At 34.8% G+C, this 21,746-nt stretch overlaps 3 protein-coding genes across 17 annotated transcripts; 1 reads left to right on the forward strand and 2 right to left on the reverse strand.

The window, feature by feature from the left end:
* Positions 1-66: 66 nt before the first annotated feature.
* On the reverse strand, positions 67-10,424 carry Ork1 (open rectifier K[+] channel 1). 6 transcript variants are annotated; one of them, XM_033336663.2, is made up of 12 exons: positions 8,296-10,424; positions 7,479-7,515; positions 7,219-7,363; positions 6,772-7,122; positions 6,486-6,686; positions 4,982-5,158; positions 4,310-4,687; positions 3,733-3,995; positions 3,439-3,597; positions 1,547-2,737; positions 684-1,391; positions 67-605 (listed from the first exon to the last, which is right to left on the reverse strand). In XM_033336663.2, exons 5-12 carry the CDS (start codon positions 6,625-6,627, stop codon positions 444-446), a joined length of 3,180 nt encoding a protein of 1,059 aa, XP_033192554.2. In that variant the 5' UTR covers positions 6,628-6,686; positions 6,772-7,122; positions 7,219-7,363; positions 7,479-7,515; positions 8,296-10,424; the 3' UTR covers positions 67-443. The 6 variants fall into 6 exon arrangements, with proteins under 6 accessions (XP_033192554.2, XP_033192560.2, XP_033192556.2 ...); XM_033336669.2 differs by lacking the exon at positions 8,296-10,424 and having other exon boundaries at positions 6,772-6,883; positions 6,974-7,122; positions 7,479-8,288; XM_033336665.2 differs by lacking the exon at positions 8,296-10,424 and having other exon boundaries at positions 6,772-6,878; positions 6,961-7,122; positions 7,479-8,288.
* A 151-nt stretch (positions 10,425-10,575) lies between these two features.
* LOC117158108 (uncharacterized) lies at positions 10,576-15,508 on the reverse strand. Of its 8 annotated transcripts, none has more exons than XM_033336685.2 (9): positions 15,270-15,508; positions 14,384-14,562; positions 14,119-14,299; positions 13,530-13,897; positions 11,802-12,071; positions 11,537-11,728; positions 11,250-11,468; positions 11,053-11,163; positions 10,576-10,943 (listed from the first exon to the last, which is right to left on the reverse strand). In XM_033336685.2, the coding sequence occupies exons 2-9, from the start codon at positions 14,456-14,458 to the stop codon at positions 10,842-10,844; spliced, it is 1,518 nt and encodes a 505-aa protein (XP_033192576.1). In that variant the 5' UTR covers positions 14,459-14,562; positions 15,270-15,508; the 3' UTR covers positions 10,576-10,841. The 8 variants fall into 8 exon arrangements, with proteins under 8 accessions (XP_033192576.1, XP_033192581.1, XP_033192582.1 ...); XM_033336690.2 differs by having other exon boundaries at positions 14,384-14,478; positions 15,270-15,468; XM_033336691.2 differs by having other exon boundaries at positions 10,576-10,940; positions 15,270-15,468.
* A 1,499-nt stretch (positions 15,509-17,007) lies between these two features.
* On the forward strand, positions 17,008-21,348 carry LOC117158106 (FYVE, RhoGEF and PH domain-containing protein 4). 3 transcript variants are annotated; one of them, XM_076619546.1, is made up of 8 exons: positions 17,008-17,163; positions 17,554-17,702; positions 17,813-18,253; positions 18,343-19,058; positions 19,242-19,447; positions 19,600-19,965; positions 20,151-20,602; positions 20,967-21,348. In XM_076619546.1, exons 3-8 carry the CDS (start codon positions 17,820-17,822, stop codon positions 21,070-21,072), a joined length of 2,280 nt encoding a protein of 759 aa, XP_076475661.1. In that variant the 5' UTR covers positions 17,008-17,163; positions 17,554-17,702; positions 17,813-17,819; the 3' UTR covers positions 21,073-21,348. The 3 variants fall into 3 exon arrangements, with proteins under 3 accessions (XP_076475661.1, XP_076475660.1, XP_033192567.1); XM_033336676.2 differs by lacking the exon at positions 17,008-17,163 and adding an exon at positions 17,181-17,270 and having other exon boundaries at positions 17,365-17,702; XM_076619545.1 differs by lacking the exon at positions 17,008-17,163 and having other exon boundaries at positions 17,171-17,702.
* The last annotated feature ends 398 nt before the right edge of the window (positions 21,349-21,746 follow it).

The raw sequence follows: 21,746 nt of genomic DNA on the forward strand, positions 1-21,746 counted from the left end.
AGCAGTGAAAGAAAGCAAAAGAAAAGAGTAGGAAATAAAACTAGTAAATAAGTATAACAGTAAAAGTAGGGATACTTAAAGAAACTTAATATATTGATATCGATGATATAACGAGAAAAGAACGTTCGATCTCTCTTTTTGTTTACAATAATCTTTCTCCTCCAATTTAAATTTCAATCTTTTGTTTCCTTAAAATTGATCATGACAGAAAGCGACAGCTTTTGGGAAACAATTATAAAGTTTCTGTACAATGACTAAAGACTAAAAGTTTCTGTACAATGTATATACATATAAATTCTTCGTTCCTTGTTTATCGTCATACCGTCGTTTGGTCTTTCATTTATCGTCTGAGATTTGCTGTACTTCGATACAGTCCGAAGGACAGTCCGACTGTAAAATGAGTGCAGATATATGTAAGTTTGACGTTCAGCAAATACCGCATGTCACGATTTATTAATAGGCAAGTGCGATCCATGCTTTTCGACTTTCAACTCTGAAAGTGAATCAAGCGAATTATTTAGAGAAACGTCAGCTGTAAAAGGATTACGAACGATATTCGTAATGGGGTTCTCTATTTTCACTTCCACTAATGATTCCTGTAATTCCTGTAATGTATCAATATCGGTAAATGAATTATAATTGAGAGTAGAGTCATTAGTAGTAGAAGAATCGTTCGAGGATACCTGTTTCTCTGTGCTGGATGGAGCGAATTTTTCTTTGTTGTATATATCTAACGGGGGACAAGGAGTATGTTCGTTCAAATGATTGATATTCTCGGTCGAGGCTATACTTGAAGTGGATTGAGTGTGTGGTTCAAAAATTCGCACGTTCTTTTCTTCGAGTCGAACAGAATTCGTTAAAGCACTTTCTTGCGAAAACGACGAATATCGTTCAGCTGAAGTACAAACCGAAGACGCAAACTGATCTGAATTTTTAATGGATTTTGCGAATCCGTCATTTTTCAAATCTTCTCTCTCGGATTTATTCGGAGATATATTTTTACGATATTCTTTTGCATCATAATTATGTTTCTTGCCATTACTGGACGATAGATCAAAAGGCTCGGCTCTTTCTTTGAGATCTTCAGCGTGAACGTCGCTCAAACTGAAGGCTCTGGCTCGACGTCGAAGATTCATTTGACTGATTTGTCGTTGTAACATCCCAGCCTTCCAACGAGGTACAGCTTTGAGCGCAGGAACGAGAGCGGCGGGATTATTATCTATTAAACATCCGTTCGGATTTTGAGTAGGTCGTAGCGAGAAACGCCGATCGTTTAAAAATGATTTTATTGGCGTTGAAAGTCCCGGTGCTCTCTCTGTTGAAATAAGAGGTTCTTTGAGTGATTCAAACAAAGACGTTGATCTACTTTCGTATGGCATTTGCTGTGAATCCTAAAAAAAAGTGAAAGTAGGTAAGTGTAAATAGCATGAAACGCATTGTCACGTGAAAGGACGGAATAGGATAAAAGGCGACGAAATTGAGGATTCCTTTCGTTTTCGAAGGCAAAAAATGTTTTAATCGATTCTTGGTGGATCACCGAACTCACCGATAAGAATGGTGTATCGTTCTTCGGAGGCGTTGGAGGACTAATGGGTGTCGCCACTGGTCTTAAAGAAAATCTTCTCGATTTTGTAGTAGTAGGTGCAACGAATATCAAACTACCTCTTCTCGACTCTCGTCGGTTTTGAGGCCAAGGGAGCTTGTTTTCGTTCGAGTTTGCATTAAACTCTTGCGTAATCGTATTTTGATTACTTTGAGTTGTCGATGTAGGCGGAGAAGGGGAAAATAACGTGAACAAACTGGGAAGTTTCGGCGGTGTCAAGGAAGCGGTGCCCATTTTTCTTCGAGGTTGATTACGTTGAATCTGATCCGTGTTCGTAGCTGAGATCCAACTGTCATTCGTAACGACGCTCGCATGAAGAGCAGTGAGGGCTCTCAAAAAATCGGCTAAACTGGTTTCCTCGAGCAAATTATTAGTAGTTTCTGTATTAAGATTGCTACCTGCACCAGTATGAGTGTAATAATGTCTCCGTAGATTTGAAGTGGTCGAGTCTCGTCTATCATCGATCGCTACCGATCCCAATGGGAATGATTGCCCGGTCTCTCTGTTAATCTCGTGATCTAACTCCGAGTTCTTTTTTTCTGAACTCATTGAGAAACGACCTTTCCAAGGAGCAGACGAACCCAGTGCTTTGGAAACAGATCTTGTTAATGCAAAGTTACGAAGTTTAGAAAATTTTCTTTCTTTAATGCCATGTTCTTTGCCAGATGATTCGCTTATTCGCAATTTCATCAATTCATGAATTTTTTTAGCTGCCGTCGGACCGGACCAGGTTCGTTCCGTGTTTCGATCTTCTTTCTTTGTCTCGTGTAGTCTGATCTCACTAGCCGCTCTTGAACGAGGATTAGCAAAGCGATATGCTGGTATTTTTTCATGGCCGATGGTCCAGAGTCCAGGTCCAGTACTGGACGTGTAAGTTGGCTCTTCCTCCGAATATAATTTACTGTTATTTTCTTCGAGCCTGTTACCACGATATCCGATATCTTGGCTAATGAAAGTTGTCTGATTCGAATCATCAGCTCCAGTATCCTCTGTAGCTGGTGGTATGTAACCAAGAATATTAACCAATCTTGCCAACAATTCTGCTGGCTGAACCATCGCATGAGTTGCGAATGTTGCCGTTTTGTCGATTCTTTGAAGATCAGTCTCAGAAACGACGCGAGTTATTTGATCTTCCTATGGAGCAATGAAAAACACGTGTTAACAGATTGTTGTATTACTCAAATGTTATCGACCGGGGACGTATTCAGAAAAAGAGATAGCATTTAGATAATAGAGAGAGGTCCAGATAGAACCATCGTATAAAGTTATTAGAGCTCAAAATTTATAAAGTGCTTATTATAGAGTTTGTGATCGTATTTATCATTCACCTTTTGTCACATTAGGTTTTCTTCTAACCTTTTGCATATTATAGACAACTTTTTTGGCGTTATATTTTCAAAAATGGCGCATCGCGAATTTTTTAGCGAAGAAGGAATTTTTGATGAATTTTATGCAAATGCTTTGTTTGATTGTTCAAGTAACAATACTAGTGATTCGGAAAACGATTGTTCTCTATATATTACAATAATTCTATGTATTAAAATAATATATTATAATAATTCTAATTCAAACGTGAATATTAGATCAACAAAAAACCTTAGAGTTAGTGATCGGTTGTGACACTGAAAGTGAAAATGATACGCACGGTGTTCAAAAATGCACCTTTGCTTCCACAGAAGAATGGATTGAAGGCAACATTTCATGAAAAATAGCAAACGCCGGTCAAAAGGCATTTTTTGCATAAATTCTTCGATCAACAATATGTTAATCTCGATCAAATTACAAGACCATAGCTTTTGGTGGTGATCATGCTCGTATTCGAGAAAATCGCTTACCGTCGGTACCACTTCGCTGTTGGCGCGACGTCGAGGTCTGTTACACAACTTATCTTTCTCTTTTGAACCATAGAGCAAATCTCGAAGATCAGGAAAGCTATTGCTACGTGGAAATTTCGAAGGTGGAATCTCATAATTACATTCATCGATATATACTCTCTGAAATGTATTAAAATATATGAATAAAGTTTTTGAATGCATAATAACATATTAGAGAAATATCGATTCATTATATAAATAAGCATATAAGCGGGAAAGATCGAAGTACAGAATCAGAGATGCGATTTCGTTTACCCTGACTTTAGATAGCTGTAACTCGTTGAAAGCACGACGCAGGTAGTTTATCTCCTTGTTGAATTCGTTCCAGATTTTACTTTGTGTATGCTTCAAATTGATCGCTAGTTTATGCTCGATTCTAGTAATCTTCTTACTGCGCATACCTCGTGCGATAAACGTCATAATCATGACAGTGTATCCCAGTCCAAACGAAATCCAACAGATCAGAAAGGTCTTGTATAACATAAAGAAAAATCCGCTACCCTTGCTATTGTCCTGTCCTATCGAATATGAATATGAATACGAATACGAATACGATGCAAGATCATCGACAATTTTTTCATTACAATTTTCATTACAATTCATTCAAAAAAATTAGTTTCGATCTATTTATCTTATTATAGGGACGTAGAATCCGTGCAGGCATACGTGAAAAAGATTTCGTCAAGTGAATGAGAACGTTGTGCATAGATATATTCTGATCGATGTCTCAGTTTTAGTACAAGCGTATTTCAGTTCACTCAACTTATTGTACAAGTTACTGTTTATGCTAAAAATAGAATCGGCGAAAAAACGTGACAAAATGTTTTCTAACCTGCCACGTAATCTCCGAAACCAATGGTTGTCAATGTGACAAAAGCGTAGTAAACAGCTTCGTCGTAACTCCAACCCTCGTAATGGGAGAAGACAAATGCCGGGAAAAAGATGAACATGATGAAGCCTGGCATCAAATGAGCGAATATCTGTGCAGCCAACCCAACTTTTCCCGTTTCGAACGTTGTTAATTTTCTGGTATAATAGTCATTATGGTCACGCTTGTACGATTTGTACTTCTTATGAGCTTTGACGAATACGTGCCCAAAAAATTCTCCTAGTTGTGTTAACAAAATTCCATTCATAGGTATGCCTATCAGACCGTAAAATATCATCAGAATGCGGCCAAGCATGTTCGTCGGAGCCAAATTCCCGTAACCTATATTGCGTATATTTAATAGATGATTAGCCAAACAATATTTGGAATTTTAGCATGATGTCGATAATATTCAAGTTTTCAAATGAAACTCAGACGTTTGCGAACTATACGATATGTTGTTTTGAAAAATTAGTATTTCATTCCAAATTTTTTACAAATCGATACCGATTCACGATCGCGTAAATATACATTCGTATGTAAGTACATGTATCTTCACTCGCTTTTTCCCTGATCTTTATTGTGCATAAACGTGTAAAAATGTATATATATCGTGTATATTACACGAGTACGTACCTATCGTGCTGACGACGGTGTAAGCGAAATAGAAACTGTTATAAAAATCCCATTTAAGGGGGTCCGTCTCGTTGTCGGTATAATTATAAACCGACTTTCCACAGTACCGTGTCAATTTTCCAAGAATTTCATCGTGATCGTGACTAAGATTAGGCACATAATGTGCGTGAAGTAAAGCTGAAAAACAATGAGCATCAGAGTCTGAATACTAATATCTAATATACTCGTACATAATCTAAATATCTGTAATGTGCTTAAAAATTGGAAAAAATAAAATGAATTTATCATAGGAGAGAGAGAGCGAGAGAGAGAGAGAGAGAAAGAGAGAGAGAAAGAGAGAGAGAGAGAGAGGAATCACAATCCGAATTTAATGATACACGCGTCGTGATTGTGATATAATCAACCAAAATTTAAACTTTACTCGCTCTCCTACACTCTTTAAAATTCGCATGATACCCCATTTAAACTACCTGTTCTCGGACGAACGTTATCTTATCGTTTCACTTTATTCGTTTATCATTTATGTTCTCTACTTGCTTCGAATTAGTTAAGGAACTTTATATGCGTGCGTGTACCGGGAAAAGAAGTCACATCAATACAATTCGACAAAGAACACATCGGATAACAAATTTCATACCGTAAAGGTAAAGATCTTCTTCAATTCGTCAGAGTCAATTCAAATGTATTATCAGATTTCTTTACAATTTTTTGATCTCAATTCGATAAGATGCATTTTTGATAATATTATAAAATTAGTTTCGATTAAAAATACTAACTGATTGTTATTATTGTCTCTGCAACGTATGACAAATTATGTGAAAGTAAAAGCTGCTCGCTCATCGTATATACTGTAATTATCTTCTAATCGACCAAAACTATTAATTTTAATGGTTAATGTCACGATAATGCTAGTTACAAAGTTAATGAAAATTCCAGAAAAAAGTGTATGTTTTGCACAATTGTACATACGTTGTACTTCTAATCACTATGATAGGATAGTAGTTGAAACGTTTTTATTCATGAACATTTACGGTCGGTTTGTAAAGGAAACCGATGAATTTGCTGAACAATTTTCTGAGGAGTGGCTGATCCGAATGATTTCGCATGCTATCGATTTCGTAACTCAGTATTGAAGTAACTGATCCAACGAATTTATCTTTTATCACAATTGCTCATTGTTGTTCAACTGAAGCAGAAAGAGAGAGAGAGAGAGAGAGAGAGAAAGAGAAAGAAATAAAGAGAGAGAGAGAGACTACGACGAATCTTTTTTAAAACTTTAATAAATGTTGATCGGTAATGAAAAAGGTACAATAGATTTTTATGTGCTCATATTATTGGCCGACGATAACTTGCATTGATTTTTTAACTGCCGAATAGCGAATTCATATAAATTATTATATATGAACATTAAATGGCAAGGAACAATTTTATAGGTTGTATTGTTAAGATTTCGAATCATCTATATACTAGTTTGTTCTTTAATTACACGACCGACTGTGCTCACCGTTAATTTCGATGCGTTCACGTTTGGCTTCTTCGACGCGTTCGATTTCTAGGCGACTCTCGATATGGTAGAAAATGGAAGCACCTAGCAACAAGTAAGTCAAAAACAGCATCAACAGGACCAACCATTGTTTCTTCGACATTCTTTAATTGAACGTCTGAAATGAGATGACAATGAAGTGTCAGCAACTACTGCCAAAATCTATAATAAAATAACAATGTCAAATTTCATTGAGTTTCATTGATTCGTCCTTTGCTTTTTAAACTTTTTCTCTGTTGTTTGATACCTGCAAAACTACGACGCTAGTCTACGAAAAGCAATTCTTGATGACAGTACATCCAATAATCCACGATGAAACGGCCGATTCGCGAATTGTCGCGATTCTTACTACCACTGCACTAAAAACAGATTATTGGACAGTCGGGCAGATTACGACATTATCGCGTGATAACTCTTTAGACTCTGACTTTGCGACCTTCGAAAGTCACCTTCTTTTCCCTCGATGTCAACTCCATTAGATATCCGATACGATTCTAAGTGCCATCAACTAAACGTTTTATCAATAATACGATTGTTTTTCATTTCCGTTTTAAGCTTCTTCTCTTTTTTTCACATAATATAAACTCTATCGAATATCCTAGAAAAAGAATGTTAAACTTAAGAATGTACAACTTTCGTGATTAGATATTGTCAAAAAGCATTGTAATAACATAAGAAATCATAAGAGACTTACCTTAGAGATTTTCCTTAATACAAAACATTGAAATATATTTACGGTTCACTTAAATTTGACGACCCTTTTTGTATGACGATTCTTCTTACAATTAGTACAAAGACACGAAACCGATCAACTAAATGACGACAGACGAATGTACTAACTGCAACGAATGAACGTAAGAAAGACTCTTGTTGTAGTATAAGAGATTTCTTCTAATACATAACAAAGATTTGAACGACAATGAAAGAAGAATATGAACGATTTTCAATTCTTACCGGTTGCAAGAACGACGATTCTAATGAGACAAAAGATCTGAAACAAAGTAACTTAATTGTGTTGGAAGTGATAATTATTAAATCGAATATTTTCTTGAATGTAGGTAACACATTATTGGAGGACACTGATCGTTTCGATGGCTGCAGTTGAACTTAGGGACGTTTGCCGCGTGACTACAATTTTCGCAGTTGTCGCGCAGTTGACGACAAAAATGTTCCCTTGATGCTTTTTACGTAACTTGCACGATGTATGTACTTTGTAAAACGCAATATTTCCTGCTAGTTGAAAGATCGAAGGAAAAGATCGATCGAATGCATGATTTATCGCTTAGAGAATGCGTCTCAGTCAGTTATTTACTTTTTTTTTCCATATCTACGCTTATGATTATTCACTGGCAACCAACCACGGTGTAACACCTTCTTCAGTTGTAAAAAGAAAAACGAACGGAAATGAAATCAAAGGAACGGATATTAAAAGAACGTTGTCAAATTATCCAATTGTTACAAAATTTGAGAAATCGATGTCAAACGTCACATATTCAATTTTTTTTATACATGTAAATTTCACCGAGACTGTATAGGTATACAGGAATGCAGTAGCTTATCTTTATTACACATAGAGATTGAGACGACACTAAGGCAGATACCGAATAAAAGTGGATTAAACATCAGTAGTAGCAACAAGAACAAAACATTATTGATAATAAGCTATCGAAAGTTAAATAATATAGTTAAGTGCGATAACGTTTCGATCGAGATTCATATCAATCGAAACGTGATAATCTATTTCAATTCCGAATAAAACGAAAGTACGTACCTTGATGGTTGTGAAATAGAATATGGTGTACAACAGTTGCGATCTGGAGAGTACAAACACGTTTCAATACTGATAACTGCCACGTTAAAACGTCTCCCGATATATCCTCGTTCATCCCTTGCCTTTTCCTCGTGGTTTACATTTCCAATTAACTCTTTGTTTTTGAAATTTCCACTGATGCTATTACTATATCTTCCCCGCTTCAAGCCACGAATTTTTTTAAAATGACATAAAAACCGATGGTATGAGATACCTTAATTTTCGTATTATCACGAATATCCTCGATTGCGAACCATTGTTCGTTATTTGTCACAAAAAGTTTACCGAAAGTTTTCAATTTTGAAAAATAGCAAGAAATTAAAAAATTTGTAATAACATTAGTGTTATCAGCTTTTCTCCCTCCCTTATTCTTCTGTATCATTTAAATTTTATCACGGCTTAAAGATTATATACATACCTATCACAATTCTACCTTTCTCATGATACATATTTCTTTTCCAACTTTACAATTTTTGCGAGTTGCTATCTATTATTTTGTCTCATATTGTCGACAGACAAGATAGAAATTAATAGAAATTAGATTTTGCTTTATCTAAATACTATTTGTCGATCGGAACACTTTACATTTATATAAGAGAAATAAGTTATTACCGTTGCTTGCGATTAACGCGTATTGAATGACTTATAGAATGGTAAAATCGCGTTTTTAATAAGTCACCGATATTCGTAAGTTTTACCCGTTATAACGCATCTTAGTCGCACAAGAACTACGCACGCGTAACACGATCATAAAATCTTTTTTCATGAAAGGATAAAAGACAAAAACTGGTCACTTTGATGACCAGTCACGTGCTCAGACTACTTTAAGAAGTAACTCTACGCGACCCTTGCTCAAAAGTATGTCATAATAATGCTAAGCGTTGAGGTCAACAACTTTATGTAGAAAGAGAAAAGAATTAAATTTGAAAAATCAGTAAAACACTGTATCAGTAAAAAACATCTTTTTATCTTATCGTAAAATTTCGATCGATTATCGATTTAAAACTAAATTTATTTAAGAAAACCTACAGCGAAACTACTCGAAATACATGCATTGAAAGAATTTAAAGAAAGGAATAAAATGGTTAAATAAATGAGCGAGATAAAAAGTGGAGCAAATGCGGCGGGAATAGAGATATGGACAGAAAGAAGAGAGATAGGTAGATAAACAGATACATAGATAGATAGAGAGAGAGAGAGAGAGAGAGGGAGAGAGACAGACAGAGAGAGAGAGAGAGAGAGAGAAAGAACTGGAAGAAAAAGCAGATTTAACTATTACCACTCGCAATATCGCGTTGCAAAAATTATATCCGACTCAATGCTCACACGTAACTGATACAAAAATGATCTCTCTTTGAATAATTCAAACTTCGTACTTAGACACGTTAATATAGTTATTTGGTTAGTAAACTCGTGCTAATAACAATTGATGTTGTCTGTACACGGTCAACGAGTATAACCGTTTACAGATAATTTACACATCATGTTCTCTCCTATTCAATGAAATATCCGATCGAGTTCTCATTCACTTTTACCACAAATTTTCTGTGTTTTTTTATGATTCACTAAGTATTATATAGTGGAAGGATATCATAGGGTTCTAAGGGATAATATTTTATCAAAAGTATGTCGTTCAAAAGAATGTGTACCATCAAAAGTTCTTGTTTTAATCGTATTTTGTATCTCGAAATTAGATATATGTATGTGTCATTATAAACTCATAATATATCTATAATTCTATATGCTTGTTTTTCACAATATATATAGGGTGGTTGGTAACTGGTGGTACAAGCGAAAGGGGGGTGATTCTACGCGAAAAAAGAAGTCGAAAATATAGAATAAAAATTTTTCGTTTAAGGCTTTGTTTTCGAGAAAACCGACTTTGAATTTTCGCTTGTACGCGTGCACTTTATCGCGTCTCGTTATAACGGATCTCACTGTAGATCGTTGTCTCGATGGAAAAATTAAAAAAAAAAATTTTTATTCTATATTTTCGACTTCTTTTTTCGTGTAGAATCACCCCCTTTCCGCTTGTACCATCAGTTACCAATTACCCTGTATATATTACGCGCCTTAAAAATGAGAAACAAGAAATAAATGTACACCTGCTTACGGGTTTTACTCGATGTAAATGTATAACATCGAAACAAATTAAAAAATCTCATAATACGAATAAAAGAAAAGAAGAAAGAAATTTTCAACGAAGTAACTTTTGTACTATTATATGTTCGAGGAGAACGATTCAAAATTCTAATCCAATTTATTTGTTGATAATGACGAAATATGTCTTCAAATTAATAAACAAAATGCTCCTTTTTAGACTATCTCCGATGACGTGATGGGCCAAAGTTGTCCTTAATTCCCAATGCTAAGATCGATAGAACTACAAATTATACATACATATATAAAAGACTCAGTAAACAATAGATAATTGAAGAAATAGACAAAAGAAAGAATAGACAATTTATGTTTCTATTTAATATTCATTGAATGATTTTGAAGACGTATCAGTGCCATCCAAGTTCTATATCTTCAATCTTTATATTTAGTTCTTCGAACGAAGTATCAATACCAGGTTCGTCGAAACCACCGTTTAGCTCAATTTTCTGCTAAAAATAAGACATAAAATATAACAAATATAACCAAGCGTGCTATTATTAAATTCTAGGAATAAATCAAGTTGAAAAAAATAAAGGAAGAAAATAAAAAACAACGAACCTGTAATGCTGCAATTTGTGAAGGATCACCGACCAATAAAATCTGCGTTTCGTTATCATTTAAATCATCGGTCGCTTTGGAAATCTGTATTTGTCCATCTTTTTCTGTGATCTTCGGTTATACCCGAAAATGTAAAAAGAAAAATTTGAAAATTTTTCTCCAAACGTATTCAAAATACAATATATCTTCTAAATTACCTTTAACGACGAATTACCGTTATCTCGCATAATGCTTCCTTTTCGTCTATCTTTGCTTCGACTAAAAGACTCTTGTACAGATTCTTGGCAAAGAACATCGACATTATCATCATTATCGACTAATGAATGAGCAGTTCTTTTGTGCATCACAAGAGTACTACTTTGTCTGTACCTCCTCAAGCAAATTTTACATTCGAACGGACGTTGTTGCGTATGAACCTGAAAAATAGAGAAATATGTTGAATGTGAAGTAATCACGTTATACAAAGAGTGAAGAAATTACTAACGAGATGATGCTTGTAAAGACTAGAATACTCTGTGAATCTCCTTCCACAGTTTTCTATAGAGCATACGTAAGGTTTTTCACCCGAATGAATTCGTATATGATTCTTATAATTTGTTGCACTAGCAAACGCCTTGCCACATTTAGGTTGTGTACATTTGTATGGACGTTCCCCGGTGTGCGTTCTGACATGAACCTAGTACACATGCAGTACACAGAATTTGTTCCATCAATCGCAAACCTGAAACGCTGTATTGCCAAATTTTTACCTTCCTAATATTACTCGTAGTAAAGGAACGACCGCATCCATTGAACGGACATAAGAAGGGCCGTTCTCCAGTATGGGTCCGTACGTGTTTTAGCAAATCTCCGGATGTTTTAAAACTTTTATCGCACGTTTCGTTTGGACATTTGTAAGGTTTCTCTCCCGTGTGCGTACGCAAATGCGCTTTTAAACTGTATCCTGTCGAGAAGCTCTTCTTACATTTTGGATGTGTGCATCTGTATGGTCGTTGACCAGTGTGAGATCGTTCGTGAACCTGGTTTAACGATACTGCTTCATATAATATGATAATAATGCTTCATCGTTTTTAACTAACTGTAATTAAATCTTTGAGAATCAAACAAATTCATTCACTCGGACGTTGGTATTATTTAAATTTACGAATATGGTAGAGCATATGATAGATTAATGAAACGCGCTCCAAACTTACAAGGAAAGATTCCTAACTCGCAAATTTAAAAAATTATGAAACTTTGAGGATATATAGAGGATATACGGGGTGAGTCACCAAAAACGAGCCACCTAAATAGCTCTTTCATTTTTTTTTGATACAAAGAAATGTTTGAAACAAGAGTTGTTTAGTTCCGAGAGAGTTACGTGATAGAAAAAATTTTTTCCCAGATGGTCGTATTTACGAGTTTTGAAGATCACCTCCATTTTTTTTAAATAGAACCACGTATTTTTAATCATATACGATTGTAGCCCTTCTCAAGATAAATTCAAATATCACAATCATTTAGGGTCAATCGAGATAACGGACGTAGTGAATAAAGGAGAAAAATTCATAGTAAGTTCTTCTGAAAAAGTGTATTCTTGGTTTTATTAACAAAAACAAGATCTTTCCAGATATCCATGGTGTACAATGTATGTAGTCCGTTCAACGACAAAAGTCAGTAGACATAAACAAAACACTCGCGTACTAAATACATGATAGAGACAAGGAGCTCCAGCTATTGAACAATCGTCGATTGTTAAGAATTTTAAAAAATCTCGATGTTTTGAGAGATCCTTCTTGTGTTCAAAAATACATGATTCCATTTAAAAAAATGAAGGTGACCTTCAAAATTTGTAAACATATTTACTCGAAACGGCTTTCGTTTCGCACATTTCTCTATATCTCAAAAATTGAAAAAGTTATTTAGGTGGTTCATTTTTGTTGACTCACTTTGTATAAGTACATATTACGCAATTTTTCTTTGTTACCTAAATTCATTCTAAGGAGATAAAATTGACCCTTGAAAATTCGGTTATTTCCCGACTTTGCATTTTAACTCGCAAAATGTGAGAAATAGAAAAAATGTTTTCAGGCAGAAGTTACTTCTTTATTTAGGACTATCATTATGTAAAAAATATATATATTGAATTATAACACATAATTACGAAAGAGCCGGATTTTCAAGAGCCAATTTCACCCCCTTAAAGTGAATTTGGACAGTAAAAAAGTATTGCATAATACATACCTAACATATAAATATCGCCAAAATATCGCCTAAATATCCTCTAAATATCGCCAAAGATCCATAATTTTTTGAGGGGTGGGGATCTTCCTTTGTTAGTAAACTTTTCTGATAACGGCTTTCATATGTGGCATACAATAATGGTTGAATCAAGAACATGATTCTGACAGAATTGATATTGCAATTCATTCACATTGTCTTTGTGAAGAAACCTGAACCAACTTGTAATTTGCAATAATGTTGGAAAGAATCTTTACCTTAAGATGATGAGGTGTACTGTAAACCTTTGAACAGCCCTCCCTTGGACAAGGATGTCTTATTCTTGATGTAGATAGCTTATTTAATAAAATCTTGGAATCCTTTTTCTTCAATTTCCCATCTTCAATTTCCCATAAATCTTTGCTAATATCAAGATGACCAGCTACCATATAAGCATTACCATCGATAAACTCTACATGAGGATAGTTTTCAACATTTTCTATGGTAGAGTCACGAGCTTGAACTAATGTTGCTGGCTCTAATTCCAGTTGAAGTGGTTTACCTTCTGCAAACTCTGTTATATCTCGGAGCAATATGGTATCTCCACTCTCCAATTCTAATGTTGTTTGCCTTTTTAAATTCATATCTATAAAACACACAAATCTGTAATGTTATAACAGATCTAGAAATATAATGGAATACAAATTACAGTGATCGATTAACTCTATCAATATTTAAATATTATTCTTTGTACACGCATTAAATCTTGAAATCATGAACAGATAAGTAAAATGGTGGCATCTATTTTGCTATTAATAGAAGCAACATTTTATGTATATTCCTCTTGTGTGTTGATTAGTTTCTAACCATCATCGTTGAAATTATTGGTAACAAATGCTTGCGTTCCATCAGGCAACGTTACTGCTGTCAAGGTTGTACCACCACTCAATAGGTGTTCATCTAGTGTTAATTCTTCTGTTTGATCATTCCCAGAATTATTTTCATTAATTAAAACTGAAAGACACTCCAGTATATCCATACGATTGTTCTGCAGAATAAAATGACTAGTAAGAGGTATTTTTGATATAACATGAATGCTTCAGTGAATGAATACTGAATAAGGTGTTTCTACCTGTGTCTCGTCCGGCATAGTTTCGACATCTCGAGTCATGAAACGATTTGAAAGTTCTGCGCCTTCTGTTGACATATTTCTCTACAAATCCAGAGCTGCGAACAAAGAACGTTTCGCGATGATCGTCGATGATCCACATCATTATTTTGTGTCTTAGTTTCATGTCCGCAGGTAAGCATCTGTCTTAAAACAGGGATCATCAGCATCAACTCGTTTGCGATGCATTGAAAATTCTATTATAGTGTCTATTGTACCAAATTATTTTTTTACCCACAAACACTGAATATTTTGAAATATGAATATTTAGAACAGTACTCATGTAATCAAGAGGATACACCAATTGATTAACTATTAAATACAACATGTATTCGCATAACGATTATAACGATAACATAAGACTCGCGGCGTACCACTACATCTCGCAAGTAATATTTTCTATATGTACCTATAATTATGCATTAGGAACGACGGTATCTAGAAGTAATACTGATTATTGCATTGGTAATTACGAAAAAATTGAACCGATGAGTCGCAATAGTTATAATTATCGTGAAGCGAAAGACGTATACACGAAAAATTCGCCATTTGTTGATTGAAATATGCCTCAACTATAAATCAAAATTGAAAGTATTTAAGTCGAATAAAATTCGAATGTCTTTTGTTTCTCTCTCCGATTTTCTTTGTCTTTTTTCATCATATAGCGAATTCAACTTTCGATGTTTCGCGCAGCCTCGTAATTTAGTACCAAAGAATCTTGGGAAATATTACCCATAAACTCGTACACCCGCGAAACCTCATGACGGAGAATACACATATATCAAATAACATGAAAATAATCAATTCAATAAATTTTAATGCCGTAAAAATGCTTAAAAATTTTACGCACCACTAGATAAGCAGTTTCAATGATGATTTTTATTCGAAGCTACATCGTGAAGCGAAAAGACATAATCGATAACCTTCTCCAAATTGTAGTCTTGTATGTTCCTATAGTTTTAGTATAGTTACGTACTTCCCGCTTGACTTCCAGTTCTTATATTTGGTTTGTTCATCACAATCTTGGTATCTTTCATCAACATATTATTCTAAAAAATAATACTATATAGATGGTGAATGTATCTCTTTAAACGCACGACAACTCATTTTTGAACACAGCCGTATATACAGGATTCATGGTGGGGGGTAGACCATTGATACTGATATGTATACTCATATTATACTCTATACTTTATACTATAGTCGATTCAAGGCACTAAACTTTAAACTACAAACTAAATTACTAAACTACCCACCTACGTAATTTAGATTTGAGTGGTTGAACGAGGCTAATCAGATAGTACCTATAAACAAAATGGTCATTTAATATTCACGTGATCGATGCTGCGGCTGCCAGTTATTGGCTGCCTAGTGTCGATGCCCGGGGATAAATTTGTAGTAGATTTTTGCCGAGGATCCTTATCCAGGTGAATTAACATTTTTTCAGGAACAAACTGTGAGCAGGCCCTGTTCTGTTCTGTCGAACACGTGCATTTGTTTACATCTATGGACTCGTCGCGTTAGACCACAGAGATATGTATAAAGATGGAGTATTCAAACGAATCATGTGTTACCGCTTAATCGTAAGTGGACGCGATATGGAAATAGAAAGAGAATATTGCATAGAGACTCCTGTTCTTGTCTAATCAGGCATGCATGCTGACGCTACTCATTGGTCGGTGCTACACTTATAGTAGACACACTCGGTTGTTACTAGTTGACAATCGTTGCAGTCGCAACAGTCAAATTTTATTTACATTTATGCCTCGTCTCGTTGATCAGACTACAGATATTTATTGTATGTATGTATATGCGTTATTAGACAAGGGCATATGAAGTTTCTGTGCAGTGTGGCTTTTATTCCTATATCGCTTTTTCAGCTCACTCACGCACTCTATCTTTATATCTCGATGTGTTAGACCGACTATAGTATACTTATAAGTGGGGTAAAGCACGGCCATATAAACAGATCTCAGTACAGTCATTCGAAAATTGAGTCGTGAAAAATCTACATGGAAGACAACAAAGTTTTTGTTCTGCAAAACAGATAAGAATGAGTAAAATGTCTCTATCTTTGTCTGAAAAACGATCATATAAACAGGTCTTGACACTCATATACTGAAGCCATAGAGGAAATCCTCTCTGTTGAGGCCTAGGGAAAATCGTCCGAAAACTGAAGCGTAACTAGTGAAAAATCAACATGGAAAGGAGGTTACCGTTCAGACAGACACAGAGACACTTTTCTTATCTCTGTCTCTCTCGCAAGAACATGGACTTTATTAATCTCCCATGTTGATTTTTCACGACTAGACTATGATTCAATTTTCGGATGGTTTTCTTAGCGAGTGTCGAAACCCGATTAGATGATCGTGTATATGACCGTGCTTTTGACACTCATAGTAGTTTTTGAACCACTAATTCTCTCTCTTTTTCTCTCTCCCTCTCTCTCCCCCTCTTTATACATGTTGCTGATCTAATCTTACTCTCTATTGGTCAATTCTATCGTAACTATATGAATGTTAGGAAAACGAATAAATAAACGTAGCCTACTTTTTACTGTTTACAAAAATATTTTAACAATTTTACGAATTTATTCCGTGCATTCGTTAAATATATGAATATGCAGTATCTATGAGAATCAAATATATTATAGACACGCGTAAATGCATGCAAGTGCGTCACGCATCATGAGTATGCATATACTTACATAAGTATAGGTGGCACGTATGCGTTTATATTCCAAGGTATATGGTGTATATGTATCTGTCTATACTGATTTTCATATATCGTCAATATTAACCCATATTACTAATACTAATAGCAAACGGATCAAAATAGATCAAAATTGAAGGTTGTAACTGAAAGATTTTGTTTATCTTTGCTTATCAGTTATTGTTAATAATTAATAAAATATTAAAAATTTTTTGTGATCCGTTTTGATCCAGGCTTAGGAATAAAAGGAGATTTTATTAAGAAGTATTTATGTCAAATAGTGAAATAATAGTTGCTTGATACGGATTTAGTTCATATGATCTTAATTTTCTCGTTGGAAAATCTAATTATATTTGTTTTAATGCGAAACTACAACACGTTGACAGAGTCGATAGAGCAGTAATTCGTTGATTTGTATCAAGGTACAACGATATACTTAGATGTATACTCATGTTCGCCAAACGTATAATCAACGAGGCTCGTGGGGGCTTAGTTGTTGGTAATCGATGCTGGTTTCAATTAATTCAGCATCCAATGTATCTTTTGAGTGAAATAATTATATTGCAAAAAGGTAACTAACAAATATCTTTTCTTCTTTCTTTTTATAGAATTACATATTTCTTGTACACTGTTTGATATAAGGATTAATTATTGTAATATTTAATTGATTAATGAATACAGGCTTAGAATGCAACAGGACCAGTCAATAGACTTTTCACTTTGGACGACAAGACCATTTTTAAAATCTAAAGATAAAAGCGATTTTGGCGGGACACTTAAAATGTTTGCATCAAAAAAACAAATGTCAAACAGCACCTTTTACGCGGAGTTGGAGCCTGATGAAGTAATGGATACAAAAAGTGATCTAAATGAATCGAAGAAATGCCAGGATGAAGATTCCAGTCATTCCAACATGATAGCACAAGATAAGAAACAGGAAGATTACGATGGACATTCATTCCATAAAATTGCTTCCTTCAGAGGTTTCCCACGTTTTCGTTCATTTGTAATGTCAGCTGGAAGTTCAATGGAACATATTGACATTGAAGAGAGCGAAGAGAATTCAATGCAGGTACCGTTTGTACGAGTATCGCACAGTATGTTAGAATACAGGAATAGTAGGTAAGTTAATAGAGTTAGTTAACTAGGGCCAACTATAATTCATTGCGAAAAATTGAGGAAAAGTATCTTATAAGACATTTAATGTGCAGATATATAACCACAGATAGAAATTCCCGTCGATATGCAGTGGAATCGTATACGATAAGCGAGTCTGAGAGCGAAGAAGAATCCGAAAGAACAAAATCATTAGACACAAATTCCGCGATAATCGTGGATCATACTGATGACTCGGTTCCCAAATTAAAGTCGGTTGATAACACAGCTTGTATAGATTCTAAAAGGAAAAATGCACGTCGAGTTGCAGAAGAATTGTTAGCTACTGAAAAGAATTATGTTAACATTTTACGATTGATCGATCAAGTATTCCAGTTCAAAATCGATCAAGAGAATAGAGCACATCCTATGTTTCCTCCAGAGACTGTTCAACATATGTTCTCTAATATCAAATCGATTTATAAGTTTCACAACGATTTTCTGTTACCCCAACTTCAAGAGAGGATGCAAAATTGGGAATCGGATCGTAGAATCGGAGATATAATGAAGAATTTTGCACCTTTTCTTAAGATGTACACAGAATATGTAAAAAACTTTGATTATGCCATGAACTTGATACAGACTCTTCAAATTAAAGTCGCTAGATTTGCTGCGATTATCAACGAAATTCAAAAATTGGACGAGTGTGCCAAGTTATCGTTGCCACATCATATGTTAAGCCCTATACAAAGATTACCAAGATACGAGCTTCTTCTGAAAGATTATTTGAGAAACCTCACAGAAGAAAATGCTGATTACAAGGATACTAAAAGTAAGGATCTTTCGAGTTCCATTCGATTCGATGAGTTACTTCCGCATAAAGTAATGCGCATCTAGCAAGGACTGGCTTCTATTTAAACGTCTATTGAACGGGGCACGTTTAAATAGACGTCTGTAGATGGCGACGATAATAATCGTAGAATCAAACGAACAGACATGGCTTTCTTTCTCGTAGAGGCGTTGGAATTAGTATCTACTGCTGCTAATCACACGAATGATGCAATGAAGAAGATTGACAAGTTTAAAAAGCTTCTTGAAATACAAGAGAGTATATACGATACGACAGATCTAGTTAGTGCTACGCGGGAGCTTGTAAAAGAGGGTCGTATTGTTAAAATTTCAGCAAGAAGCGGTGATCATCAAGAAAGACATTTGTTTCTGGTATGTATATGCATACCTTAAATATACAATCTGGATGTATGGTCGCTGGTGCATAAATTTGTTGACTGATGCATATAATAAATACTTATTCAATCGATACCGTATATTAGACTTTAGTGATGGAAATGTTCTTTGTTTGTTCTGCCTTTCAGTTTACTGATTTATTATTACTTTGTTCGATAAGATTAATACCCGGGCCATTGTATCGATTAAGAGCTAAATTCCTGATCGAAAATTTGCAAGTGATCGAAGGAGACAACCTAGAAACAGCAAACACATTTTACATAAGAGATGAAGACAAAAGCGTTGAATTATATACGCATGTGGCTGAAGAAAAGGCAGCTTGGCTCGAAGCGTTATTCGACACTATGCAAGAAATGATGAAAAGAAAAGCGAGTCTAAAAACTGGCGATGTGAAGACTCTTGTCGTGAAGACTGATGATGTATCTAGATGTATGATATGTGAAGTCATATTTTCCGTGATGAAACGAAAACATAATTGCAGAGCTTGCGGAATAGTGAGTACCACCTTTCGCCGATGGTATTTCGCAACCATCGGCCTGTGAACAATCGGAATGGAAAACATATTATCAGTTATTAGTTAACATCCATTCACATTTTCCATAATATTTTTCCTATAATATTCCTTTCCTATAATATCCTTTCCTATAATATTTTACAATATTTTACTTGTTATTTGTAGGTTGTTTGCAGTAAATGTTCAAATCAAAAGTTATTATTCGAGGATAACAAGAACATGAGAGTTTGCCGCCTTTGTTATACCGCTTTAACGCAACCGCTTGTTAAATCACCTTCCTCGACATCTACGTCCGGCCCAGTACCCAGTTTATTACAAGTTTCAGCAAGCGCATCGTCCGTTATATCTGGATATCTTATGTTAAAAACACAACCAAGTAAATCTTGGACACGACGATGGTTTGCATTACATGCAGATTTTGTTTTATACACTTTTAAGTCTGAATCTGAAAATATGGCTCTGACCGCAACTCCTATGCCTGGTTTCATTGTTACGGAAGGTATTAAATTGTCTGACGAGGATCCTTTAAGTCACAAGGACAGACCCAAAGCTCTTAAAATGCATCATTCTAGGAAAAGTTACTATTTACAAGCGTTGTCAAATGAAGATAAACAGAAGTAAGTTTTATCATGTATATTTTGATATTCGTATAATATGTACATATACATACATGTATGTATACATATGTAATTACATACAACACCAGCGAATTCGATCATCTATAAGAACGGCTATAAACAGGCCAACTAAATCGGTCGACTACGGTAGAGCTGGTCGAATAATCAACTAAGGCTATAGTCTGTTCAACAAGACGGGGCAATAAACACAAACAGAATGTGATTACTGCGGTTACGGTTACTAGCTGTTTATAGTCGTCCAAATTTTTGCATTCAGAGAAAGCGACAGACTAAAATTTCTCGTCAATTTACCAACATTCGATCCGTCTATAATCGATCTAAGATTCGTCAAATTTCATTTCAGATGGTTCCATGCTTTACAATTGGCTACTAAAGCAGAATTACCTTCATTAGCAACAACGGAAAATGAAGACGCACAAAAAGATCAATTAATTGTCCATACGCGATAAATAATTTTTTCGATCTTATCTATGATATCCAAGTTAATCTTTTACTGCCATTAACGTATAAGATCGCAGAGTGATAAAATAATCGTTAGTAGATAATTAACACATGAAAGTGGCGTTAACTTATGTTATATAATATACAGATACATGCATAAACAGATTGTTATTGGTATACTGTATGTCGACTTAACGGCGACTACATTGCCAAAACGCTTGTTGTACAATATTTTGTACCATTTTGTTATATATTTAAAAATATATAAGTATATATTTACATAATTGTTTAAGATATTGTATGTATGATACATAATTTTTATCCCAATGATGGAAAACACCAATGGTGTCTTCATTAAATTCTGCAGCAAAAGAATTAATTGTCTTCTAGTGTATTTTGTATATTTCCAGGCCATAATATGAAGTTACTTAATGTTTGAAGTATTATAATTGTATTGCGGTGGAAAGCCGGTACTAAATCAGATAGATATTATTGTACACTCTATTTTATTGAACTGTAATTGTTTTGCTGTATTTTGATATTTGTTTAATATCATTTATCATTAACATACCACATGTTACTACGAAGGTGCTACAAATTACAAATAAACATTTCATAAAATCGCGGGAGGCCATAGTTACTAGATTATTTCTACATTATATCGAGATAAGAGGCTTGGTAG

This window comes from Bombus vancouverensis, chromosome 6 (genome assembly GCF_051014615.1).
Source record: "Bombus vancouverensis nearcticus chromosome 6, iyBomVanc1_principal, whole genome shotgun sequence".
NCBI lineage: Eukaryota > Metazoa > Arthropoda > Insecta > Hymenoptera > Apidae > Bombus > Bombus vancouverensis.